The sequence below is a fragment of the Macaca fascicularis genome, chromosome 1, assembly GCF_037993035.2.
Source record: "Macaca fascicularis isolate 582-1 chromosome 1, T2T-MFA8v1.1".
In the NCBI taxonomy this organism is placed as follows: Eukaryota; Metazoa; Chordata; class Mammalia; order Primates; family Cercopithecidae; genus Macaca; species Macaca fascicularis.
Window position 1 is genome coordinate 215,477,184 of NC_088375.1, and position 24,298 is coordinate 215,501,481.

At 43.1% G+C, this 24,298-nt stretch overlaps 1 protein-coding gene, 1 long non-coding RNA gene and 1 pseudogene across 3 annotated transcripts in view; 1 reads left to right on the forward strand and 2 right to left on the reverse strand.

The window, feature by feature from the left end:
- The window catches only part of MICOS10 (mitochondrial contact site and cristae organizing system subunit 10), a 30,733-nt gene extending 11,703 nt beyond the window's left edge, over nucleotides 1-19,030 (reverse strand). For both annotated transcript variants that reach the window (XM_005544581.4, XM_005544579.5), the window contains exon 1: nucleotides 18,909-19,030. In XM_005544581.4, the coding sequence (XP_005544638.1) occupies nucleotides 18,909-18,972 (64 nt within the window). In that variant the 5' untranslated portion in view covers nucleotides 18,973-19,030. The remainder of the gene's footprint in view (nucleotides 1-18,908) is intronic.
- On the reverse strand, nucleotides 7,417-7,960 carry LOC141408744 (small ribosomal subunit protein uS11-like; annotated as a pseudogene).
- A 66-nt stretch (nucleotides 19,031-19,096) lies between the features above and the next one.
- On the forward strand, nucleotides 19,097-23,888 carry LOC135967092 (uncharacterized). Its single transcript, XR_010580956.1, has 2 exons — nucleotides 19,097-19,308; nucleotides 23,806-23,888. It is a non-coding gene; the product is annotated as an uncharacterized lncRNA (long non-coding RNA).
- Nucleotides 23,889-24,298: the final 410 nt, after the last annotated feature.

Genomic DNA, 24,298 nt, shown 5'->3' on the forward strand with positions numbered 1-24,298 from the left:
CAAGGATCATAGAGAAATAAGACAGTCTCTTCCCTGGGGAGCTTGTGATAAAGAAGGGTAAGAAGTCAGAAAGAAGTCCATTTCACCCAGAAAACTGATTAAAAGCATAACCGCAGTGCCATGAAATGACACTGTTCTATGGGTCCAGAGAAGGCAGATGGGAATACATTTGGCTAGGGAGATTTTTTTTAAGTTGTCAAAAAGAAGGTGGCATTTGAGTTGTCTCAGAAGGGCAGACATTTAACAGCGAAAGTTTGTGGAGAAGGGAATGCACTCCACTCAGTGGCAGAAAAGCAGGGCAGTGCAGGGAACTGAGGAGTGGCCCAATCCAGCTGAAGCATGAGGCACATCCAGGACAGCAGGAGAGGAGGCTACAAAGGAATCTCGGGCCTTTCTGCAGAAGGCACCAGAAGCTGGGTCTACAGCACTTCACTCAGTCAGCAGTGGGCTTCCCTAAAGAATGTTTTAGAAGGAATAACATGACTGAAGCTCTGCTCTAGGCAGATTCTTCTAAGGTGTGTAGGATTGCTTGGAAAGGAAGAGCATTTTGCTGGCAGAATATATAGGGCTTAACAATCCATTAAGAGAGTGAGTGGTGGCCGGGCGCGGTGGCTCACACCTGTAATCCTAGCACTTTGGGAGGCCGAGGCGGGCGGATCACGAGGTCAGGAGATCGAGACCATCCTGGCTAACACGGTGAAACCCTGTCTCTACTAAAAATACAAACAAACAAACAAAAAAACAGAGAGTGGTGTGCGTGTGTGTCTAAGAGAGAGGTGACTGAATGTGTGTGTGAAAGAGAGAGTGGGGGTGTGGGTGTATGTGTGGGTGTGGGGGGTATGTATGTATCTGGGCTTTTTTATAAGGTGAGGTGAGTGGGGAAAGGCTGTCAAAGAAAAAGCTGAGAACTTCTACCCGGATAATTATAAAAACAATGATGCTACTTACAACAGGCATCAGATAATCTTTTAACACTAAATTCCCTTAATCAATCTAAAATATAACTGGATTCTTGAACCTGGGAGGCAGAGGTTGCTGTGAGCTGAATATCACGCCACAGCACTCCAGCCTGAGTGACAGAGTAGGACTCTGTCTCAAAAATAAATAAATAAAATATAACTTGATTTATAAAAACATCTACATTGTTTTCTGGAATAGTAAATAAAAGGAATAGCATTCACTAAGCACTTATGCTCAAGGATTAAATTTTCTCATCTAATCTTCACAATAAACTTATTTTATGAGCCCCATTTTATAGAGATACTGAGGCACAGAACCTCAGGTCAGACATGTGAGATGTGAGCCAGGCAGCCTGACTCCAGAGGCATGGTGCTTCATCCCGACACTATACTGCTCCCAGTGCAGCCTCCTCACAGACATATGAAGCTATTATAATACATTTTAAACCCACCACAGGAAAACTCAACATCTTCCAAACTTCTTTATGGCCAACATTATGTGTGGGCATTTCCTTAATTATACAAATCGTGTACCTACTGTGTGCCAGGCACTATGCCACGCCCTGGGGAATGATAAGTTCCTGCACTATGTTCACTGTTTCAGTGTTGGAGCCAGCTGATAATCAGACCCGCGAAGTACAGGGTACAATGACAGAAACAGGATGTACTAGGAGCACTGAGGATACCCACTGTCCAGGGGGGCTAGAGAAGGAAGTGGGAGGGAAGGTGGCAAGAGACAGGAGCTACAGCAAGCTCCTTGCTGCCAAATTATCAAGTGTGAGGTAGGAGATAAAGCAAGACAACCTTTTATGCCATCCATCTAAGGATCGTGGCCTCTACCCTGTAAGCAATAAGGAAGCAACAGATGGAATTAAGTAGAGAAGCTATACATCAGATGTGTACTTTTTGTCGTTCACTATGGCAGCAATGAGGACAGATCTGAAGAAGCCGCCATCAGAGGTGGAAATACCAGTTGGCTTCTGCAGCCCCAAAGCAACTGCAAGTGGGAGATAAGGTCCAGACTTCAGACTCTTCTCAGCTCATCCGACTGGAAATGTTACGGCCTTGCATCCTGTGGTCTCTCAATAGCCCTCCCTCCACCTTTCCTGTATTCCATGATAGGCAGAAATGAAAGAGATGGTATGGAAGACAACCAGTACAGGCAAAAGCAAGGGTTTGACCAGGACTAGGAACTTCTGAGAAGGGGGAAGTGGCCACACTTAATGACAATTCATAGATCAGGGATCCATAGGAAAGAGTATATTAAAAAGCCTCATGGACAAAGACAAACAGAAAAGGCAGTCAAATATTTTTAAGTACACCCATGTTTCTGCATTTAGGATGTGTTGATACAAACGATGATATCCCAAGTCAGCATCTGAAGAGGTGCTGAAAGAATCTGCCTGAGTTTCAGGCCTTGTGAGAGCCTGCTAAAATCCGGCAAGGACAGTAAGACGAGGAAGCAGCACCCAGCTGACATGACAGTACAGCGGCACTCTAGGGTCTTTCTTTTTTGAGACAGTGTCACTGTGTCGCCGAGGCTGGAATGCAGTGGAGCGATCTTGGCTCACTGCAACCTCCGTTTCCTGGGGTCAAGTGATTCTCGTGCCTCAGCCTCCCAAGTAGCTGGGATTACAGGTACGTGCCCCCACATGCAGCTAATTTTTGTATTTTTAATGGAGGTGGGGTTCCACCATGTTGGCCAGGCTGGTCTCGAACCCCTGACCTCAGGTGATCCACCTGCCTGTCTCCCAAAGTGCTGGGGTTACAGGCATGACTCACCACGCCTGGCTAGAGTCTTTCTTAAAGGTTGCACTACTCTACCAAGCCCCATAAAAAACCTCTCCAAATCCCTGGACTTGCATACATTATAAAACCAAGAATTGGCCTGGCATGGTGGCTCACACCTGTAATCCCAGCACTTTGGGAGGCTGAGGTGGGCGGATCACGAGGTCAGGAGATCGAGACCACCCTGGCTAACATGGTGAAACCCCGTCTCTATTAAAAATACAAAAAAAAAAAAAAAAAAAAAAGCCAGGCGCGGTAGGGGGCACCTGCAGTCCCAGTTACTTGGGAGGCTGAGGCAGGAGAATGGTGTGAACCCAGAAGGTGGAGCTTGCAGTGAGTGGAGATCGCGCCACTGGGCAACAGAGCGAGATTCCATCTCAAAAATAAATAAATAAATAATAAAATTAAAAAAAAAAAAAGAATTTAGCTTTCATAAAGAAAAAATATGTTTTTGAGATGAAGTCTCACTCTGTCACCAGGCTACAGCACACTGGCTTGATCTCGGCTCACTGCAACCTCTACCTCCCAGGTTCAAGCGATTCTCCTGCCTCAGCCTCCCAAGCAGCTGGGACTACAGGCGCGTGCACCATGCCCAGCTAATTTTGGATTTTTAGTAGAGACAGGGTTTCACCATGTTGGCCAGGTTGGTCTTGAACTCCTGACCTCAAGTGATCCACCTGCCTTGGTCTCCCAAAGTGCTGGGATTATAGGCGTGAGCCACCGCACCCGGCCTTAAAACATCTTCTAGAGTAGAAGTTATGAGCTAAAATAAATTTCAAGTTGAGGCCGGGCATGGTGGCTCACACCTGTAATTCCAGCACTCTGCAGTGAGATGTGATTGTGCCACTGCACTCCAGCCTGAGTGACAGAGGAAGACCCTGTCTCCAAAAAAAAAAAAAAAAAAAAAAAAAATCCAGTTGCAGCTGGAATAGAAAGGTAAGTTCTCCATAATCTTGTCTGGGAATACATACAATGAGTAGCATTTATTTTAGTGTCAAGACAAAATATGTGATTGAAACAGTAATATATTTTTGCATCTAATCAGAATAGGATATTTATGAGCTAACAAGCTCATGGTTTCTCACATACAGGACTATGCTGAAATGGTAAAGAAATTAAAAATTTTGACCAGGCACAGTGGCTCACGCCTGTAATCCCAGCACTTTGGGAGGCTGAAGTTAGGGGATCACTTGAGGTCAGGAGTTCAAGACCAGTCTGGCCAATACGGTGAAACCCCGTCTCTACTAAAAATACAAGAAGTGGCCAGGTGTGGTGGTGGGCGCCTGTAATCCCAGCTACTTGGGAGGCTGAGGAAGGAGAAATGCTTGAACCCGGGAGGTGGGGGTTGCAGTGAGCCAAGATCCTGCCATTGCACTCCAGCCTTCCAGCCTGGGTGACAGAGCGAGACCCTGTCTCAAAAAAAAAAAAAAAAAAAAAAGGAGAAATAAATAAAAAACTCCTACAGCAAATGAATTTCAACTTAGTCATCTGAAATGATGCCAAGAAACTCGCAGCTTTCTTAAGACTACCTTCCTAGTAAAAAGTGAATTATGTTGCTTAAATCAGTTGCTTTAGTTAATCATTTAAAATCTATCAAACAGGAATTCTGAGTGCTTTATATGTGCAGGTTCTGACAAACAATCAGAAACATTTGTTCTAACTTGTAAACATTTGTCAAAGTAAGGTAAGTCTACAAATCTGTCGACAATTATGTCAGAGTGTTACAATAATTATAAATTATCCTAAGCATCCTAATGGCTTAGATTGGATAAAGAAAATTGAAGTAAAAGCACTAGATTTCGACTCCTCCCAAATATACCTTGTATCTCAGTATCCGTTAAGATCAATCTGCTAGCTGGGCATGGTGGTGCGAGCCTGTAATCCCAGCTGCTCTGGAGGCTGAGGCAGCAGGATCGCTTGAGGCCAGGAGGTGGAGGTTGCAGTGAGCCACAATTGTGCCACTGTACTCCAGCCTGGGCAACAGTAAGGCCTTGTCTCCAAAAAAAAAAAAAAAAGCCGGAGGTGGGGGTTGGGGGGGAAGGGGTGGCTTTGATTTGCTGTCTTCTTAGACCACCTCCTCATTTATCTAGAGCCTCCAACATTTTTTCTAATGTGTACTCATTTATCCTTTCTTTCTCTTTCATGCTATCTATCTAAAGAGCATTTTAAAACAATCTGTACCTTCTATTTTTAAAAAGGACAAGTTTACGAGACCTAAGAATTATGGGCTATGATTTTTTTTTTTTTTTTTTTTTTTGAGATGGAGTCTCCCTCTGTCCCCAGACTGGAGTGCAGTGGTGTGATCTCAGCTAACTGCAACCTCTGCCTCCCAGGTTCAAGAGATTCTCCTGCCTCACCCTCCCGAGTAGCTGGGATTACAGGTGCACACCACCATACTCAGCTAATTTTTTTATTTTTAGTAGAGACGGGGTTTCACCATGTTGGCCAGGATGGTCTCATCTCTTGACCTCGTGATCCGCCCGCCTCGGCTACCCAAAGTACTGGGATTACAGGCTTGAGCCACACACCCAGCTGGACTATGCTTTCTTTAGTCATTTTAATTATTCTGTTTTTCCCCCTCTTTCCTTCAACTTCATTAGATTGGTTTGTATTTCCTAGAAATCTGTATGTGACTAGAATCATACAGCATGTATTATTTTGTGTCCAGCTTCTATCACTCAACAAAATGATTCTGAAATGTATCCACGTTGTTATATAAAAGTAGTTGGTTTCCTTTTATTACTGATACTCCACTTTAAGGACAGACCACATTTTGTTTTTCCATTAACCAACTGATGGGTATCTCAGTTGTTTCCAGTTTTTTAACTCTTACAAATAAAGCTGCTATGAACACTCATGTGTAAGTCTTTGTGTGGATATGTTTTCATTTCTCTTTGGTAAATATCTAGGAGTAGAATGGCTATATCATATGTTTAACTTTATAAGAAACAGTTAAACAGTCTTCCAAAGTGATTCTACCATTTCCCATTGCCATGAACAGCGTATAAGAGTCTCAGTTGCTTCACAGCTTAATCAACACTTAGTATTGGCAGGTTTTAAAAATGTTAGCTACTTTAATGGGTGTGTAGGTATATCTCATGATTTTAATTTGCATTTCGCTAACAGCCACTGATGTTAAGTATCTTTTCATGTGCCTATCCACCACTGGTATAATTTTACCCATGTGTTGTTGTCTTCTTATGATTAAAGAAAATTTTTTTAAAAATTAGCCTGATGTGGTAGCATGCACCTGTAGTCCTAGCTACTTAGGAGGCTGATGTGGGAGGATCATGAGTCTGGGAGGCTGAGGCTCCCGTGACTGTGCCACCGCACTCCAGCAAGAATGACAGAGTGAGATCCCATCTCAAAAAAAAAAAAAAAAAAAAAAAAGCTGGGAAAAGTGGCTCACATCTTAAATTGCAGAATTTTGGGAGGCTGGGGCAGGAGGATTGCTCGAGGCCAGAAGTAGTAGCCTGAGCAACATGTGAGACCCTGAGTCTGTGGGGGCCGGGGAACCTTAAAATTATGAGATCTTTATGAATTCTAAGCCCTTTATCAGACATGTGTATTACAAGTATATTCTCCCATTCTGTGGCTTGCCTTTTTGTTTTCTTTTTTTGTTTGTTTGTTTATTATACTTTAAGTTCTAGGGTACATGTGCACAACATGCAGGTTTGTTACATATGTATACATGTGCCATGTTGGTGTGCTGCACCCATTAACTCGTCATTTACATAAGGTATATCTCCTAATGCTATCCTTCCCCCTTCCCCCAACTCCACAACAGGCCCCAGTGTGTGATGTTCCCCTTCCTGTGTCCAAGTGTTCTCATTGTTCAATTCCCACCTATGAGTGAGAACATGCAGTGTTTGGTTTTTTGTCCTTGCGATAGTTTGCTGAGAATGATGGTTTCCAGCTTCATCCACGTCCCTAGAAAGGACATGAACTCATCGTTTCTTATGGCTGCATAGTATTCCATGGTGTATATGTGCCACATTTTCTTAATCCAGTCTGTCATTGATGGACGTTTGGGTTGGTTCCAAGTCTTTGCTACTGTGAATAGTGCCACAATAAATTGATAAAGGGCTAATATCCAGAATCTACAAAGAACTTAAACAAATTTACAAGAAAAAAACAAAACACCATCAACAAGCGAGCAAAGGATATGAACAGACGCTTCTCAAAAGAAGACATTTATGCAACCAACAGACACATGAAAAAATGTTCATCATCACTGGCCATCAGAGAAATGCAAATCAAACCCACAGTGAGATACCATCTCATACCAGTTAGAATGACGATCATTAAAAAGTCAAAACAACAGGTGCTGGAGAGGATGTGGAGAAATAGGAACACTTTTACACTGTTGGTGGGACTGTAAACTAGTTCAACCATTGTGGAAAACAGTGTGGCGATTCCTCAGGGATCTAGAACTAGAAATACCATTTGACCCAGCCATCCCATTACTGGGTATATAACCAAAGGATTATAAATCATGCTGCTGTAAAGACACATGCCTTTTTGCTTTCTTAATAGTGCGATTCAAAGAGCAAAAGTTTTTAATTTTTATCAAATCCAGTATATCAGTTTTCTTTGAAACTGCTTTTTGTATCCCCCAAAATCTTTTCTGACCCCAAGGTCACAAAGGATTTTCTCTTACAGGTTTTACTTTTTTTATTTTTTTTTTACATGAAGGCAATTTATTAACAGAAAATATTTTGAGGAGTCTTGTTCACAGATGGCGACCACGGCAACCCCCATTCCTGTGAGTGCTGTCAGAGGGGATGGGGGTGGCGTCCTCAATTCTCCTGATCTTCATACCAGAACAGACAAGGGCTCTGAGGGCCAACGGGGCCCCAGGTCCAAGGGTCTTGGTCCTATTTCCTCCTGTGGCTCGGAGTTGGATGTGTAGGGCAATGATACCCAGCTCCTTGCACCTCTGGGCCACATCCTGGGTGGCCAACATAGCAAGGATTCATCTCGGTCTGCTTTCCCCTTCATCCCACCAGTCACATGGTGACGGTTTGTTTGCCAGAAAGATCCATGACATGGACAAAAGTGTCACTGAAGGATGCAAATATATGGCAGACACCAAATATATTCTCCCCTTCAGCCACCTGAGGTCTGAGGCTGATGACCTGTTCTTCCTTCTTTTCCTTCCCCTTTCGAGATGCCATTTCTGCACGTTGTCTCCAGACTCCACACTGGAAAGCTCTTATAGGTTTTACAGTTTTAGCTTTTATATTTAGGTCTACGATCCTTTTAAGCGAGGCTCATTTTTTTTTCTATATGGAAACCTAGTTGTTTTAGCATGGTTTGCTGAAAATATTTTCCTTTCTCCATTAAATTGCCTTGTCAAAAACGAATTGACCATTTATGTATGGGTCTATTTCTGGACTTTATCCTATTTTACTGATTTATATGTGCAGCTCTTCTCCACCACCACACTGTCTTGTAGCTTTACTGTAAGCCTTAAAATCAGCTAATACAAGAATCTCAACTTTGTTCTTTTTGAAAATTGGTTTGGCTATTTTGGATTGTTTACATTTTCAGAGATTTAAAAATCAGCTTCTCAATTTCTATAAACTTCTTTGAGCATTACTTTTCTTGCTGGAAAAACAGAGAGAATATAAACTTCCCAAGTTGCTGGGAAAGCAAAAAAGAGATAATAGTGTACCAAATATGATGGCATAATAGGCATTCGATTAATGTTAGCTTTCTCTTTCTCTCCCTCTCTTGGCCTTTAAATAAACAGGATCCAATCTAGCAATGCCCTAACATTTCACTAGTGGGTCAGTGGCCATAGGAAAAATATTACTACACCAAATGACTTTTATAAGTAAATATTTGTGTTTTTACTTGGATTCAATACCGAAATGTACTTGCCAAAAAAAGCAATTCAGCGTATTTACTAATAAACTGTTACAGGCCACATTTTAGGAAAGCATGAAACCACAGCCAGAACAAAAATTTAAGTATGTTTTCAAGTTCCATATAGCGCCTAATTACATTATTCTGTAATACTAACAGAAAATACTTCTCTAGAAGGTCACAATGTTCCATTATTCATATTGCTGCCGCAAATGGAAAAAGTATTTTTGGTCACATTGTTTAAATATACATAAGACAAACAAAATGTGGCTACCCAATTCAACAATTAACATGTACTAATTTAAAACCCAAACCAATAAACAATCAAAAGCCTTTGAAGTATTTAAGTATAACCTAATTGATATCACTCCATGAAATAGAGAGGTATCAGTTTGCAAACACAGGCTACCAACAGGCATTTTTGGTGAGCCACCAATGCTTTGTGGTAACCCACATCTATCAGATGAACTGATACTTAAAGAAAAACAATAATTTGCTTTCTTTTTCCATGACTATTCAATGGCCTCTTTTAGTATTTTTTTAAACATTAAAATGACTTCAAGCAATTTAACTATACTTGATTATTGAACAAATACATAAAATCTGCTGGTTAATTTTAAGGCAAGTCAGCTGCTAAGTCTTTTACTGTCCTACTTTCTTTTTTCTTTTTCTTTTTTTTCTTTTTTTTTTTTTTTTTGAGACAGAGCCTTCTTGCTCTGTCACCCAGGTTGGAGTGCAATGGCCTATCTCGGCTCACTACAACCTCCCCTTCCCAGGTTCAAGCAATTCTCCTGCCTCAGCCTCCTGTGCAGCTGGGATTACAGGCATGCGCTGCCACACCCAGCCAATTTTTGTATTTTTAGTAGAGATGGGGTTTCACCATATTGGCCAGGCTGGTCTCAAACTCCTGACCTCAGGTGACCCACCCTCCTCAGCCTCCCAAAGTGCTGGGATTACAGGTGTGAGCCACCATGCCCAGCCCTGGCCATATACTTTCTTAACAAGGAAGAAGCAAGGCCAAATCCTTTCTTTTCATGAAGATGAATGCATGACAAACCAGTAACTTTCATCTCTGTTAACTGAGCTGCATATAGAGACCTATCTCAAGACACACTAGAAATTAAGAAACTACAAAATGTTATTCCCCTCTTTGCCTTTTCTATTTGTCAAAAGCATTACCATGCTCATTTATGTAGGCTTGGCACCACCTGACTCCTCCCACTCTTTAGCCTGCATTTCAAGTTCTGTAAATATAACCTCTGTACTAGCATCATTATATCTCTCTTTTCCACTCCTGCTGCTCCCATCTTAGTTCATGCTTCCCCTCATTTGATCAGCTCATCTTTGGCAAGATTTGCAATAATATACTAAGCTAGCTCCCTGCCCCCGCATCCTAGCACTCTCTGATTCATTCTCATCACTTCAGTGATCTTTCTGAAATCAGAAATTCAACCATGTCGCTTTTCAGCTTACCATTCAATGAATTTCTTCAAATGCTAAACACAGAATTGCCACACAACCAAGCAATTCCAGTCCTAGGTATATATCCAAGAGAAATGAAAACATGTCCACATAAAAATTGGGGGGCTGAGCACTGTGGCATGCACCTGTAATCCAAGCTACTCAGGAGGCTGAGGCAGGAGGATCACTTGAGACCAGCCTGGGCAACACAGACCCCATCTCAAAACAAAACAAAAACGTGTACACTTGATCACAGCAGCATTATTCATAAAATGTAAAAGTGTAAACGAACTAAATGTCCACCAACTGACAAATGGATAAAGAAAATGTAGTACAAATATACCACACAACATTATTCGGAAACAAAAAAAGAGTGATGAACGGATAAATGCAACAGCAAGACGAGTACCGAAAACACTACCTAGGTGAAAGAAGCCGGATACAGAAGACTCCATATTATATCATTCTATTCATGTAAAATGTCCAGAATAGGAGATTCCAGAGACAGAAAGTAAATTGGTGGTTGCTTGGGGCTAAGGTAGCTGGTGAGAGTTTGGGAATAGGAGCAGCTGTGTCCAGTGTTTCTTTTGGGGGAAGCTTAAAATATTCTAAAATTAGATTGTGATAATTGCACAATTTGGTGAATAAACTAAAATTGTACACTTTAAATAGGAAAATTTGTGCCATGAAATATATCTCAACAAAATTGTTTTAAAAATCTCCGTAACTTCCTACACCCTTCCGCCTTTCCTGCCTCTTCTTTTGCCCTCCCCCCCCCGCCGCCCATAAGTCCTCTAACCCCTAAAGGATAAAATCTCCTGCATTAGCATGTGATAGCTACAAGAATGGGGTTCACCTTCCTACCCTTGCAGCTGTAGCCCCTGTGATCTTAAAGGAGGGATTCTGCCACCGTGAGCTTCCATTGTAAAAATGGAGAAATACCTTACAAGGATATGAGATAATGATGTAAAACATAACATGCTTAGCACTGTGCCTGGCATGCGGTTAAGTGCTCAATAAGTGATGGTCATTCTCATCATTCCCAGAAGGAACCAAAGTATCCCTCTCCCCTGGGACACTTAGAAGGCTTGAAACACCTGGTCCACCTATTAAATGTCTGCATCTTTTCCAAAATAGGGGTCAAATATCCCTCGTCCCTTTCACATTCCTCAAGGTAGTAAGCCCCTCCAGGGTAGGGCCAGTGCCTATTCACCTGTGTGCCACCCCCTGCCAAGGCTTACTGCAATACCCGGTATTAAACTGTTTCAAGAAGTATACATTAATGATTATTATGACATATATAAACTAGAATATTGATTGTCAGACCCACAGTAGCCAAGACCCACAATAAGACCCACCTACGACCCACAATAGCCAAGATCAGGGTAAATGTGTTAATTATTTTAACTCTTTTACCTCCACTCTTCAGTAACAACCTCCAGTTTTTATTTATTTATTTGAGACCGAGTCTCGCTCTGTTGCCCAGGCTGGAGTGCAGTGGCTCCATCTTAGCTCACTGCAACCTCCAACTCCCAGGTTCCAGCGATTCTCATGCCTCAGCTTCTCGTGTAGCTGGGACTACAGGTACGTACCACCACACCCAGCTAATTTTTTTGTACGTCTAGTAGAGACTGGGTTTCGCCATTGTTGGCCAGGCTGGTCTCAAACCCCTGGCCTCAAGCGATCCACCCATCACAGCCTCCCAAAGTGTTGAGACTACAGGCATGAGCCACCACACCCAGCCTCCAGTTAATATTTAGTTAAGTACAGGCAACGTCCTAACTGCTCTAGAGATTATCTCATTTTATCCTCATTTGCAACAACCCTCTGCAGCAAGTACTATCATTTTATAGATAAGAAAACTGAGGCTGAGAGGTATTTACTGGTACATTTATTTCAAATGAAAAAAAATGAGGAAAAGAAAAACAAAATGCCTGTGTCCGCCACTACAGTTCACTGAACTGAATACATTCTAAGGCTGTTTGAAAATGTCCATGACTTGCCTTTTTCCTTGCTACTAAGATAACGGAAATCATTGTTGTGCTAGACACACCTGGCTTGCCAGGACAGCCTTCTCCAGGAAACTCTCCAGCTTTGGGCGACCTCTCCCTCCACCATGACATCTCCTCCCTGCCTTCATCCTAGCTAGCCCTTGATTCATTCTTATCAATGATTTTTCTGAAATCAAAAATTCCAACCATGTCACTCTTCAGCTTACCATTCAATGAATTTCTTCAAACGCTAAAATAGAGTTGCCACACAACCTGACTTCCTTTAGAATAAACTAGAATTCTAGGCCAATACATGGATCAGTAAGACTAGATATTCCTTACTCTGGTCTCACACTGGAGCAAAACAAAGAGAAAAGGGACACAGCCAATTTTAAAGCTTTCCAAGTGACACTAAGGATTCCCAGGACCTCCGCATGAATCCAGGAAGTGATGGAATCAGATTTTCCTCAAAGTGTCCTCTGGCAAATCCATAGTTTGAGGCCTGGTCACTGTCACACGAGCAACATCAATTTGGTCAAGAGGTCCCTGGCCTGCCGGTGCAAGCCTTCGGCATTCAAGAAGAGTAAGTTGTAACAGAACTCTGAGGGCAATGACAGTGCTTCTGCTTCTGTTTTGTGTTTGTATGTTTGAGATGGAGTTTCGCTCTTGTTGCCCAAGCTGGGATGCAATGGCAGGATCTTGGCTCACCGCAATCTCCGCCTCCCGGGTTCAAGCCATTCTCCTGCCTCAGCCTCCCAAGTAGCTGGGATTACAGGTGTGCACCACCACGCCCGGCTACTTTTTTGTATTTTTAGTAGACGGGGTTTCGCCATGTTGGCCAGTCTGGTCTCGAACTCCTGACCTCAGGTGATCTGCCCGCCTCGGCCTCCCAAAGTGCTCAGATTACAGGCGTGAGCCAGCGTGCCCGGCCTAGTGCTTCTATGACCCACACTTGCAGGACTCATAAATTCTCAAACCACAGGGAAGCAGCCCCTGGAAGTCTGACTTTTCTCATCTCCTAAAATCTTATTTTCCTTGGGAAATTGAAAACAGACATAACCTCCCATCCAGTCCAGGGTGACAAGCCCAAGCTGAGGACATCGGCTCTGTGGAGACCAGAACGATTTAAAGTCTCCTCTGTTGATCAGACACTATGCCTTCTAGTTTCACTAACAAGAAATGTGTGGCTGATTCATGCTCATGGGCACTAAGACAGATTATCCATACATACAAGGAAAATAAACAACACAGCCCTTGAACTGAGTGGATAAAGAAAGCCAGAGCATCTAATAAATCTGATAAAACTTAAAAATAAATCCATAAAATAAGCAAAACCCATTAATGACGCATTCACATAAAACTAACGGAACATGCCATTCATAAAATGTAATATTCTTCACTCCTTTTTAATTTCCTGCAATAAGGCTTTGGCACTACCCCTTAAACCAACATCATCCCTCTACTTGTTTAAATACAAAAGTGCTCTCTGGTTTATGTTTCTCAGTTGACTATTCCCAAATATTTTTAATACTACTTTATTATTAAGATCTACTGACAGTAAATTACATTCCCAGATGAAATTAAAAGTTGGTATAAGCCCCCAGAACACAAGGATACATGATCAAACATGTGAACGGGCAGAAATCTACTTTACTTGGAGTATTTCAGTTAAATACTGATTCATTCAGTTAATAAACACACTCTAAGAAGCAAATATGGGCAGAGAACAGTCTACACAATTCTCAGCAATACATGTCATTCATTTAACAATAATTATTGTACGCCTCCTCTAAACCAGGGGTTAAGGGATCAACAGTGAACGCAACAGCCTTCGGTTCTTATGAAGTTTACATTCCAGGGAGAAGGAACAATCAAGTAAAGAAGCCAACTACAAATTTCAAATGGTGAAACATGCTATTAAGAAAAATGATGTGATAAAGAATAAACAGAATACCTAGGAACTTCTTAAATGCTAACAGGGTTACTAAGGAAAAAAGACCTATCAATGTCAAACTTTATAGATGAACTAGGCAATGTATGTACTGGCAGTGGCAGGAATAACAATAGCGGTCAAAAAGAAGTGTAAAAATGTGACAGGAATAAAGAAAAAGAAAGGAACAAGGGCTGAAAGAGTGGAAAAAAGAGAAGTGGATGTGTAACAAAACAAGTAAGGGCCCACTGTGCCCATCACTCAGACCTGCCTTCCACGAAGACGGAGACATGGGTTTTAATTTTTGCTGTTGTTTTCGGATCCATGAGCTTAATTTATCAGTTCAAACCATACTAGAAATCACCTATTCTTCCACACTATTTGATACAAAATAAATAGAGGTTTTAAAACCCGAATAAACAGGTAAAATATAACTGCTTTTCTTCTTCTTCTTCTTTTTTTTTTTTTTTTTTGAGAAAAGGTCTTGCTCCGTCACTGTCATCCGGGCTGGAGTGTAGTGGTGTGATCACAGCACACTGCAGCCTCAACCTCTAGGCTCAAGCCTCCCAAGTAGCTGGTACCACAGGTGTATGCCACCACACCCAGCTAATATATATATTTTTTGCAGCAATGAGGTCTAACTATGTTGCCCAGGCTGGTGTCGACTTCTTGGGCTCAAGTGATCCTCCCACCTCAGACTCCCAAAGTGCTGGGATTATAGGCATGAGCCACTGTGCCTGGCCTAGAATTGCTTTTCTTAAGACAGTAATGGGGGCAAGAGTGTTTATAAATAAATGTATCTCTTCCTACAGGACAAAATCATACGGTAAGTTTCTATTAAGATTCGAGCTTCAAGGAGAAAAGATCCTTGAAGAATACTTTTTTAAGCGACCACTCCCTAAAGTACAGGCTTAAGAAAGCTATTTAACTCAGCTATACAACACCTATGCTAAACACGAGTGATTACAATAGTCATCTTACAGCAAACTAGTGGGAAAATAACCCTGGTGAACCCTGGAAGCAAAACACTTTAGGTATAAGACAACCAAACAGAGAAGGACTCACAGAAGCTGCTGTGCATTCACCATGGCTTCCCTTCAGTCTGTGCCAAGCCAGAGTATGAAATTATCAAGATGGACCAGGTGTGGTGGCTCATGCCTGTAATCCCGGCACGTTGGGAGGCCAAGGTAGGTGGATCGTTTGGACCCTGAGTTCAAGACCAGCCTGGGCAACATGGTGAAACCTCATCTCTACAAAAAATACAAAAGTTAAACAGGTGTGGTGATGCATACCCACAGTCCCAGCTACTGAGGAGGCTGAGGTGGGAGGATCGCCTGAGCTCTGGAGGTCGAGGCTGTGGTTGCACCACAGCACTCCAGACTGGGTGACACAATGAGACCTTGTCTCAAAAACAACAAAAACCCACAAGGAAATTATAAAGATGGAGCAGAAAGCCTGCATTGGCCTTTTCTTCCTGTCTGTATCTTCCACCAAACCTCTTACCTATATTACCACAGGCTGCCATTCCCTGAGTCTCTATCTCCATTTTGAAATACCAGAAAAGCAAGCAGCCAATGAGGTTTAAAGAGTTCCAGAACCTCACTACCCAGAGAAAACAGGAAGCAACACATTCACTGTAGAAGAGCGTCCACCTTCATCGTCTCAAAGACAACTCAGACTAAAGCCTCTCTTGCTGCTTCTCTCTTCTGCCGTCTCTCTCAGACCAACAGGACAACTCCCTTAGGTCACAGATGGGAAAAAGTTTGAAATTTCTCAAATATGCCCATTTATTCCAGTCTAACAGGTCAGACTTTTATCACCTCACAATCACAGTACTGCTAGTTTCCTCTGCTCCAAATTCATTCTGCCAGAACAATCATACTAAAATTTCATTTACTAGGTTGGTGCAAAAGTAACTGCGGTCTTTGCCAATTTTTTTTTTAAATGGCAACCTAATATATTACATCAATTCCCTGTTGAGGGCAGTGAAATGTCTTATGCTTCTCTAGTTGCCCGCTGACTGACCCATAGCTCAATAAATATTTGTTGCTTGAAACCATCCCATGATCACCCACCAGCCTATGCCTAGTGAGCCCTGGAAGCAATAGATTTTTAAGGCAGAGGTGTTGAATATGCAGAATGCATGTGAAAAAGTCAACAGTCAACTCAAACACCTCCAAGATAAAATGGAATATCTCTAAGACATTTCACAGTTCTGACTCCACCTAAACCAGCCTCTCTGCACTGAAATCAGGATGTCTGGGCTCTAACCCCAGCTCCGCCACTTCTGGCTATTTAACCTCTGTGTGCTTCAATTTACTCCTCATGAAAATCCAACTTGGCTTTTGTCAAGTTCTTCTTCCATCCTACCTGACTATTCAATCCCAAGCCATTCTACAAAGGTCAATAAGAGTCTTACTGAATGACCTCAGCCCATCCCTTCAGTCACTTAATATACAAACCTACAGCAAGAGTCTGAATCATTCATTTCAACTTATACCTGAGATCGTACATTACCTTGCCTCATTTAATTACTCCGCATGTATATGACGCACTCCTACCAATGTTCCACGCATGAGAGACAGAGTGACACTATTCACTGCCTCACGTGGTCTTGAGTAGCACAATAATATTAGTATCAACAACCACTGGCTGGGTACAGTGGCTCAAGTTTGTAATCCCAGCACTTTGGGAGGCTGAAGAGGCCACATCACTTAAGCCCAGAAGTTTCACACCAGCCTGAGGAACACGGCAAAACACCGTCTCTACCAAAAAATACAAAAATAGCTGAGCATGGTGGCGCACACCTATAGTCCCAGCTACTTGGGAGGCTGAGGTGGGAGGATCACTTGAGCCCAAGGAGACGAAGGTTGCAGTGAGCCGAGATCCCACCACTGCACTCCAGCCTGGGTGACAGAGAGAGATCCTATTTCAAAAAATAAAAAAACAACTATTTTAAGTGTGGCGCATTGGCTCATGCCTGTAATCCTGGCATTTTGGGAGGCTGAGGCAGGAGGATCGCTTGAGCCCAGGAGTTGAGAGACCAACCTGGACAACATAGGGAGACCCTGCCTCTACACAAAAAGTCAGTTAATTAAAAATAAATAGAAATAAAACAAAATACATAAAAAAAACTTTAAAACACAGTTATTATGACTACCGTTTACTGTATACATAAAGCGCCAGGCACTGTGCTAAGTAGCTTATGTATTTTTCTGTCCTTTACTTTTCTTAATACTTTCAGGTAAATTTCTTTTTATCACCACTTCGTAGATGAGAAAGAGACTTTACCCAAAGCTACAAAATTAGTAAGGATGGGCGAGAAGAGCGAGAGTGGATAATTCAAACTCAGCTCTGTCTACCTCCAAAGCCCCATCTTCTTTTTCTTTTTTTTAAGATAAGGGTGTCACTTTGTTTCCCAGGCTGGTCTCCAACTTCCGATCTCAGGCAATCCTCCCAACTCGGCCTCGCAAAGTGCTGGGATTACAGGCTTGAACCACTTCGCCCAGCTCAAAGCCGTTTCTTAACTACATGACATTGCCTAGTAACTACTTTGGTCATTTCATATCTAGGTGTTAAGTCTTCTCTCTGAATTGCAAGCTGTTAACAGTAACAAAACAAAAGTGGCTGTTTAGTCGCTTCCAAAATGACCCATTCCTAAGTGATCCATATTCAAGCCTGTACACGAATTCACTAATTTAATCCTCCCAACGACTCTATGAGATAGTAAGAATTATTACTGCCAATTTCCAAATAGGAATCAGGCACAGAAAAGTTAAATAACTTGCGTCAAATCACTTGACTGTAAGTGCTGAATTCAGAGGTGAAATGTTAACTGATAAGCTGTTTCATTTATTGACTCACTCTCAACAACTTTTATTAAGCACTCTTTCAGGGGCTGGGGATGGGGCAGTGACTAAACCAGAAAACATTCCTGCTCTCATGGAGCTTACAATCTTATTCCTCAATGTTTTCATTCAAAGACACAATCCTAAATCCTCTTAAATACCCTAACATTACCACACAAAAACATCACATTTGGGTAACAAAAATTAATACCAAAGAAGGAGCATGGGACTTGACCCCAGAAAACCTAGGTTAAATCCCTAATTTTGCCATTTGTTAGCTGTGACCGTGGGCAAATTCCTTCACCTGACTCCATTTCATAGCCTGTAAAAAGATTATTTCGCACAATGAAGACCATATACGCACAATAAACGAGTTTCCTCTCTCCTCCCCGCCATACAGTGACTTCATAATTTGTGCCGTCACTGAGCACGTGTTAAAGGACTACGCAGAGTTCCATTAAGGACTGAACGTGAACAACTTCTTACTTTTCAGCGCAGTTCTCTCCAGATCATCACCCCTCTGTCTCTAAGTTCAGGCCCCAGACTACTCTGACTCAAATAAATCAGGTGGCAAGTCGGAAATGACAGCAACTCGCATCAGGACCTGGCGGTGTCTATGAAATGCTCCAGGTGACCTTCTGCAGAAGGCACTTCGATTTCCGCGGGGGAGCAGCGTGGCCTCCTAAGCCGGTACCCCGCCGCGTGCCGGGGGATGCACCACCCAGGAGGAGAACCCCGCGGCTCCGGCACGATGGTGTGCCCCGACACTGGCTTCCACTCAAGAGCTCTGCGACTGTCCTGACACCTGCCAACCCCGACCACCTCCTCCGGTCTGCAACTCCACCCCGCACCCAGGCGGCTGCTCCGGCTCCTCGGGTCTGTGTGCGCCGCCCGAGTGACTGCCCGCCTGGGAACGGGCGGCTCGCCCTGGCCGGAGGGGCCGGAAAAGGCCGAGCGGCCTGACCTCCCGTGGGGCTTTCCTTCCTTCCTCCGGGGCAGCGCAGCCTGCAGCCAACAGCTCGGCTACCGGCCGGGCCCGCAGGGACGAGAAGCCCCTTACCTATCTTCACGACCGCATCCGCCAGGCACCGGTCCCACTTCCTGCCGAGCTCCGACTCCGACATGTTCCCCACCAGCGCCTCCAGCTTTCCTCTCGGCCGGCCCCCGCGCTCCGACCCCTTCAAGTCTCGCGAGAGCTGGAAACAAGTCCTAGGTCACGAAGGCCAGCGCAGACGTTCCAGATATCGCGAGATGATCCGCTGCTTCCATCCCTTCCGGTTTTTTTCAGTTGGTCGTCAAGGTGACGAGTTGCCTGGAAGCTCGAGGTGACCCTGACCTTGGGGCTGCGCCTATGGGTTGCAAGGCTGACAGTTTCCTAGGCGTCACCCCGAGCCGTTTCCAGGCCTTTCCTCCGCACCAAAGTGCGACATTGGCCCTGGAAATCCCCCGGGCAAGAGAGGGCACAGACTTGATTTATTCGCTAATTCGCTAACGTACTCACCTTCACTTTCCCTACTCACTCTCTCATTCGTTCGCTGGTTTCTTGCATTGGAATTCGCGCCTGAACCACTAACACCGAAACTGCTCTGGGAAAGGTCACCTACCGCCAAATGAAATGGACGCTTTTCTGACCTCTGTACCGCATTCCACACAATTGTCCCTCCCTCTGATCCTCCCCGGCTCCTCCTCTATTCGTTTCACTCCCGGTAACGCTACTCTTTCCTCTTCTCCCCATCTGCTGTTGTCTTTTGGTTTCCTCCAGGGCTGCCTTTTCTCTGCCCGCTGTTTAAGGAATGTTGGTTCGCAAGCTTACATCAATTCTCTTTTCACTCTACAGACTCCCTGAGTAATTGCAAACATTGCCAAATTGTATCTACAGGTAAAACGTCTACCTCAGGCCTCCTATCCACGTATATATTTACACACACACACACACACACACACACACACACACACACGGTGCCTTCTGTATCTATGGGCTTTGCGTCCATGGATTTAACCAACCATGGACCAGAAATATTTTTAATCAAATAAAAAATAATACAAAATTTAAAATTCAGTGCAACTATTTACGTAGCATTTACATTGTATTAGGTATTATAAGTAATCTAGAGATGATTTAAAGTATATGGGAGCCAGCGCAGTGGCATGCACCTATAGTCCCAGCTACTTGGGAAGCTGAGATAGGAGGATTGCTTGGGACTAGGAGTTCGACTTCATCTCTTAAAAAAAAAAATAAGTAATTTTTTAAAAGGGTATGTGAGCATATGTGTAGATCGTATGCAAATACTGTGCCATTTTATATATGGGATTGAGCATCCTGCATTTTGGTAACTGCAAGACCCTGAAACCAAATGCCCACAGCTATCAAGAGAGATTGTATGTCCAGCCTACTGGCTAGTGTTATTGATTTTAGTCTTCTATCCTACCAACAAATATAAATCTGACCATGTTATGCCTCTGATTAGAAGCTGTCAATGAAGGCTGAGAGCAGTGGCTCACACCTGTAATCCCAACACTCTGGGAGGCTGAGGCGGGAGGATTGCTTGAGGCCAGTAGTTCAAGACCAGCCTAGGCAGCATAGTGAGACTCCTGTCTCTACAAAAAAAAATTTAAAAATTAGCCAGGCTAATGTGATGTGCACCTTTAGTCCCAGTTACTTGGGAGGCTGAGGTGGGAGGATCACTTGAGCCTGGGAAGTGGAGGCTACATTGAGTCATGTTCTTGCCACTGCACTCCAGTCCGGGCATCAGAGTGAGAACCTATTGCAAAAAAAAAAAAAAAAAAGCTGTCAGTGACTCCCATTCATACACCGGATCTATCCAAGCTTCAACACTGCACTGATTCTACGAAGCCTAGGCAGATAGAGCTTAGAGCTACCTTCCCCTTCTCATTGTCCCACTAGTCTGCCTATCTACATTGAATTCTCTACCTAGTACTGAAACATCTGGTTGTAGATGTTATCTGCTAGTAGAACTAGAAGTTGCCGCTTCGTCTTCATACTTCCAGTCAGAGCACAATGCCTTGAATAGTAGGGTCTTCTACAAAATATCTGTTGAACTGAATTGGATTTATTCATCTATTTATTTGTTTATTTATTTATTGAGACAGAGTCGTGCTCTGTCGCCCAGGCTGCAGTGCAGTGGCGCGATCTCGGCTCACTGCAACCTCCGCCTCCTGGGTTCAAGCAATTCTTCTGCCTCAGCCTCCCAAGTAGCTGGGATTACAGGCACCCACCACCACGCCTGGCTAACTTTTTGTATTTTTTTAGTAGAGATGGGGTTTTGCCATATTGGCCAGGCTGGTCTTGACTCCTGGCCTCAAGTGATGCGCCCACCTCGGCCTCCCAAAGTGCTGGGATTACAGGCATCGTTCACCTATTTATTATTTGCAACTTTGACAGCAAAATTCTGTTGTACCAGACCTTGCTATGACAGCCTCTTCCTTCAAGGTAACTTCTATGACCACCCTTCCCTTCTCCTAGTTCTCAATTTTTAAAAATTATTATTATTATTATTTTTGAGACAAAGTCTTGCTCTGTCACCCAGGCTGGAGTGCAGTGGTGTGATCTCAGCTCACTGCAACCTCTACCTCCCAGGTTCAGCGATTCTCCTGTCTCAGCCACCTGAGTAGTTGGGATTACAGGCACGTGCCACCACCCCCAGCTAATTTTTGTATTTTTAGTAGAGATGGGGTTTCACCATGTTAGCCAAGCTGGTCTCAAACTCCTGACCTCAGGTAATCCACCCACCTCGGCCTCCCAAAGTGCTGGGATTACAAGCGTGAGCCATCGTGCCCAGCCCTATTATTCTTATTCTTTAAATTTTTCTTTGCTTTTCCTTTTTTATAGAGGTGAGGTTTTGCTGTGCTGCCCAGGCTGGTCTTGAACTCCTGGGCTCAAGCCATCTTCCCACTTTGTCCTCCCAGAGTGCTAGGATTATAGGCATGAACCACCATGCCCGGCCCCTTCTCCTAATTCTCATCAGAGCCACTTATCAGATGATTTATGTTTTTAATGATTATTTATAATTTAAATAATTATTTGTGTGTCTTTTGGATTTTGACTGTGAGAAAATTGAGAATGGAGGCTGTGCCATTTCTGTATCCCTAATGCTTAGCAGAGGGCTTGGTATATATTGGATTCTCAATAAATGCTTGTCGAATGGACATAAAAATGAATAAATACATGAACAAATGATTTAATTAATCAGAAAGAGAAAAAGTCCCTGTTCTGGGGAAACTGTATAGTGTAACATTTGTGTTGAAAAAGAAAAGGAAAATAAACAACTAAAATACCTATGACATGGCTGGGTGCAGTGGCTCATTCTTGTAATCCACTTTGGGAGACCGAGGCAGGAGGATCACTTGAGCCCGGGAGGTCAAGGCTGTAGTGAACCGTGATGGTGCCACTGCACTCCAGCCTGTGCGACAGAGCGAGACCCTCTCTCTAAATAAATAATACCTACGGCGTGTCATAAATAGCTCCAGGCACTTTGCATAACTTCATTTATTCTCACAGCAGGTTGAGATTAGTATCTTCATTTTCACATTTGGAAACTGAGTCTCTGAGAAGTTAAACAACACAGAAAATGCACAAAGCTCCACATCGTCTAGATTTAAAACTGACAAAGGCATTTTTATTGGATTCAACAGAGTTGTAAACTCTTGCAAAAGGTAGAGAGCATAATACAAAAGCAATCGGAGGCAAATGCGATAGCATGAATCTGGAGCCAGGCTCTCTGGGCGCAGATCCCAGCTTTCCCATCTCCTAGCCTTCTTTCTATTGTCTCTCTTCCCACCATTCCTTCCCCAATACAATGTTCTGTTCACTGCTATATCCCTAGCCCTATAAGATTATCTCACACATAGTGTCTGCTTGATAAATATTTGTTGGTTGAATAAAATGAATGAAAACGGCGTTTTTGTTCTTCTTGAAGAGCAAAGATTAATACAAGTGGGGAAAAATATTTCTTTAAAAAAAACCAGCAACACACTCATTATAAACTTAGTTACATTCAAAATGATTAAAAATAGGTTTCTCATTGCTAGGGTTACAAACATGGAAAAGAGGAAAGCTAGAAGGAACTCTGTGCTGTTGGATTGGAATTGAAGGTGTCAGTATGACCTCATGATATTTAATATAATAAAGATAAGAAAGTACTCAGAGGATGATAGTGACATGTCAAAGTATTTCATTTATTTATGTTATTGAGAGACAAAATCTCATTCTGTGGCTCAGACTGGAGTGCAGTGACACTATCATAGATCACTGTAGCCTCGAACTCCTGGGCTCAAGCAATTCTCCCACCTCGGTCTCCCAAGTAGTTAGGATGACAGGCATGTACCACCTGGCCTGCTAAATTTTTTTTATTATAATTATTATTATTAGAGACAGAGTCTCTCGCTGTCACCAGGCTGGATTGCAGTGGCATGATCTTGCCCACTGCAAGCTCCACCTCTCAGGCTCAAGTGATCCTCCTACCTCAGCCTCCCAAGTACCTGGGACTGCAGGTGCACACCATCACACCTGGCTAATTTTTGTATGTTGTGTAAAGATGGGGTTTCACCATATTGCCCAGGCTGTTCTCAAACTCCTGGGCTCAAGCAGTCTTCTCACCTCAGCCTTCCAAAGTGTTGAGGTTATAGGTGTGAGCCGCCGCGCCCAGCCCAAACTGATTTAGTAACTACAAACTGTCTAAAATAGTGCTTGGCTCCTAATTGGAATTCTGTAATTCATTATTATTATAGCACTGCTCTTAATTGTCTGGAACAGGTTTCACAAAGATAGTTTACATTTCAAATGAGTAAAGACAGACTCCTATAAAAGAAAGAGAGCCAACATCTTTTTACACTGTCTTGAAGAAAGATTAAAAACCAAAGACTGTCACTTAAATAGGCTAGACTTTAGCCTCAACTGGTTAATCAACTAAACATAAACTCTTTGTTTAGTCTACTAGGTTGTAAATTCAGCTTCCTTAACATCGCAGATTAGAATGTTCTATACCACGGCACCTGCATAAATAAAGGCTTTTAGATGCCAGTGATTTTCTTCATGGTTTTTCTTCAATTGAAAACTAATTTCTTAGGCTGGGTGCAGTGGCTCATGCCTGTAATCTGAGCACTTTGGGAGGCCAAGGTGGGAGGATCACTTGAGCCCAGGAGTTCAAGACCAACCTGGGCAACATAAGGAAACCCTGTCTCTATAAATAATAAAAACATATAGCTGAGTGTGGTGGTGCACACCTGGAGTACCAGCTAGATGGGAGACTGAAGCAGGAGGATCACTTGAGCCCAGGAGGTCAAGGTTGTAGTGAGCTGTGATCATGCCACAGCATTCCAGCCTGGGTGACAGAGCAAGACCCTGTCAAACAAAAAAAAAGAAAGAAAAGGAAAAAACCCTAATTTCTTTCTTAAAGAAGAGTCACATTTTTTTGTTGTTGTTGTATTTCA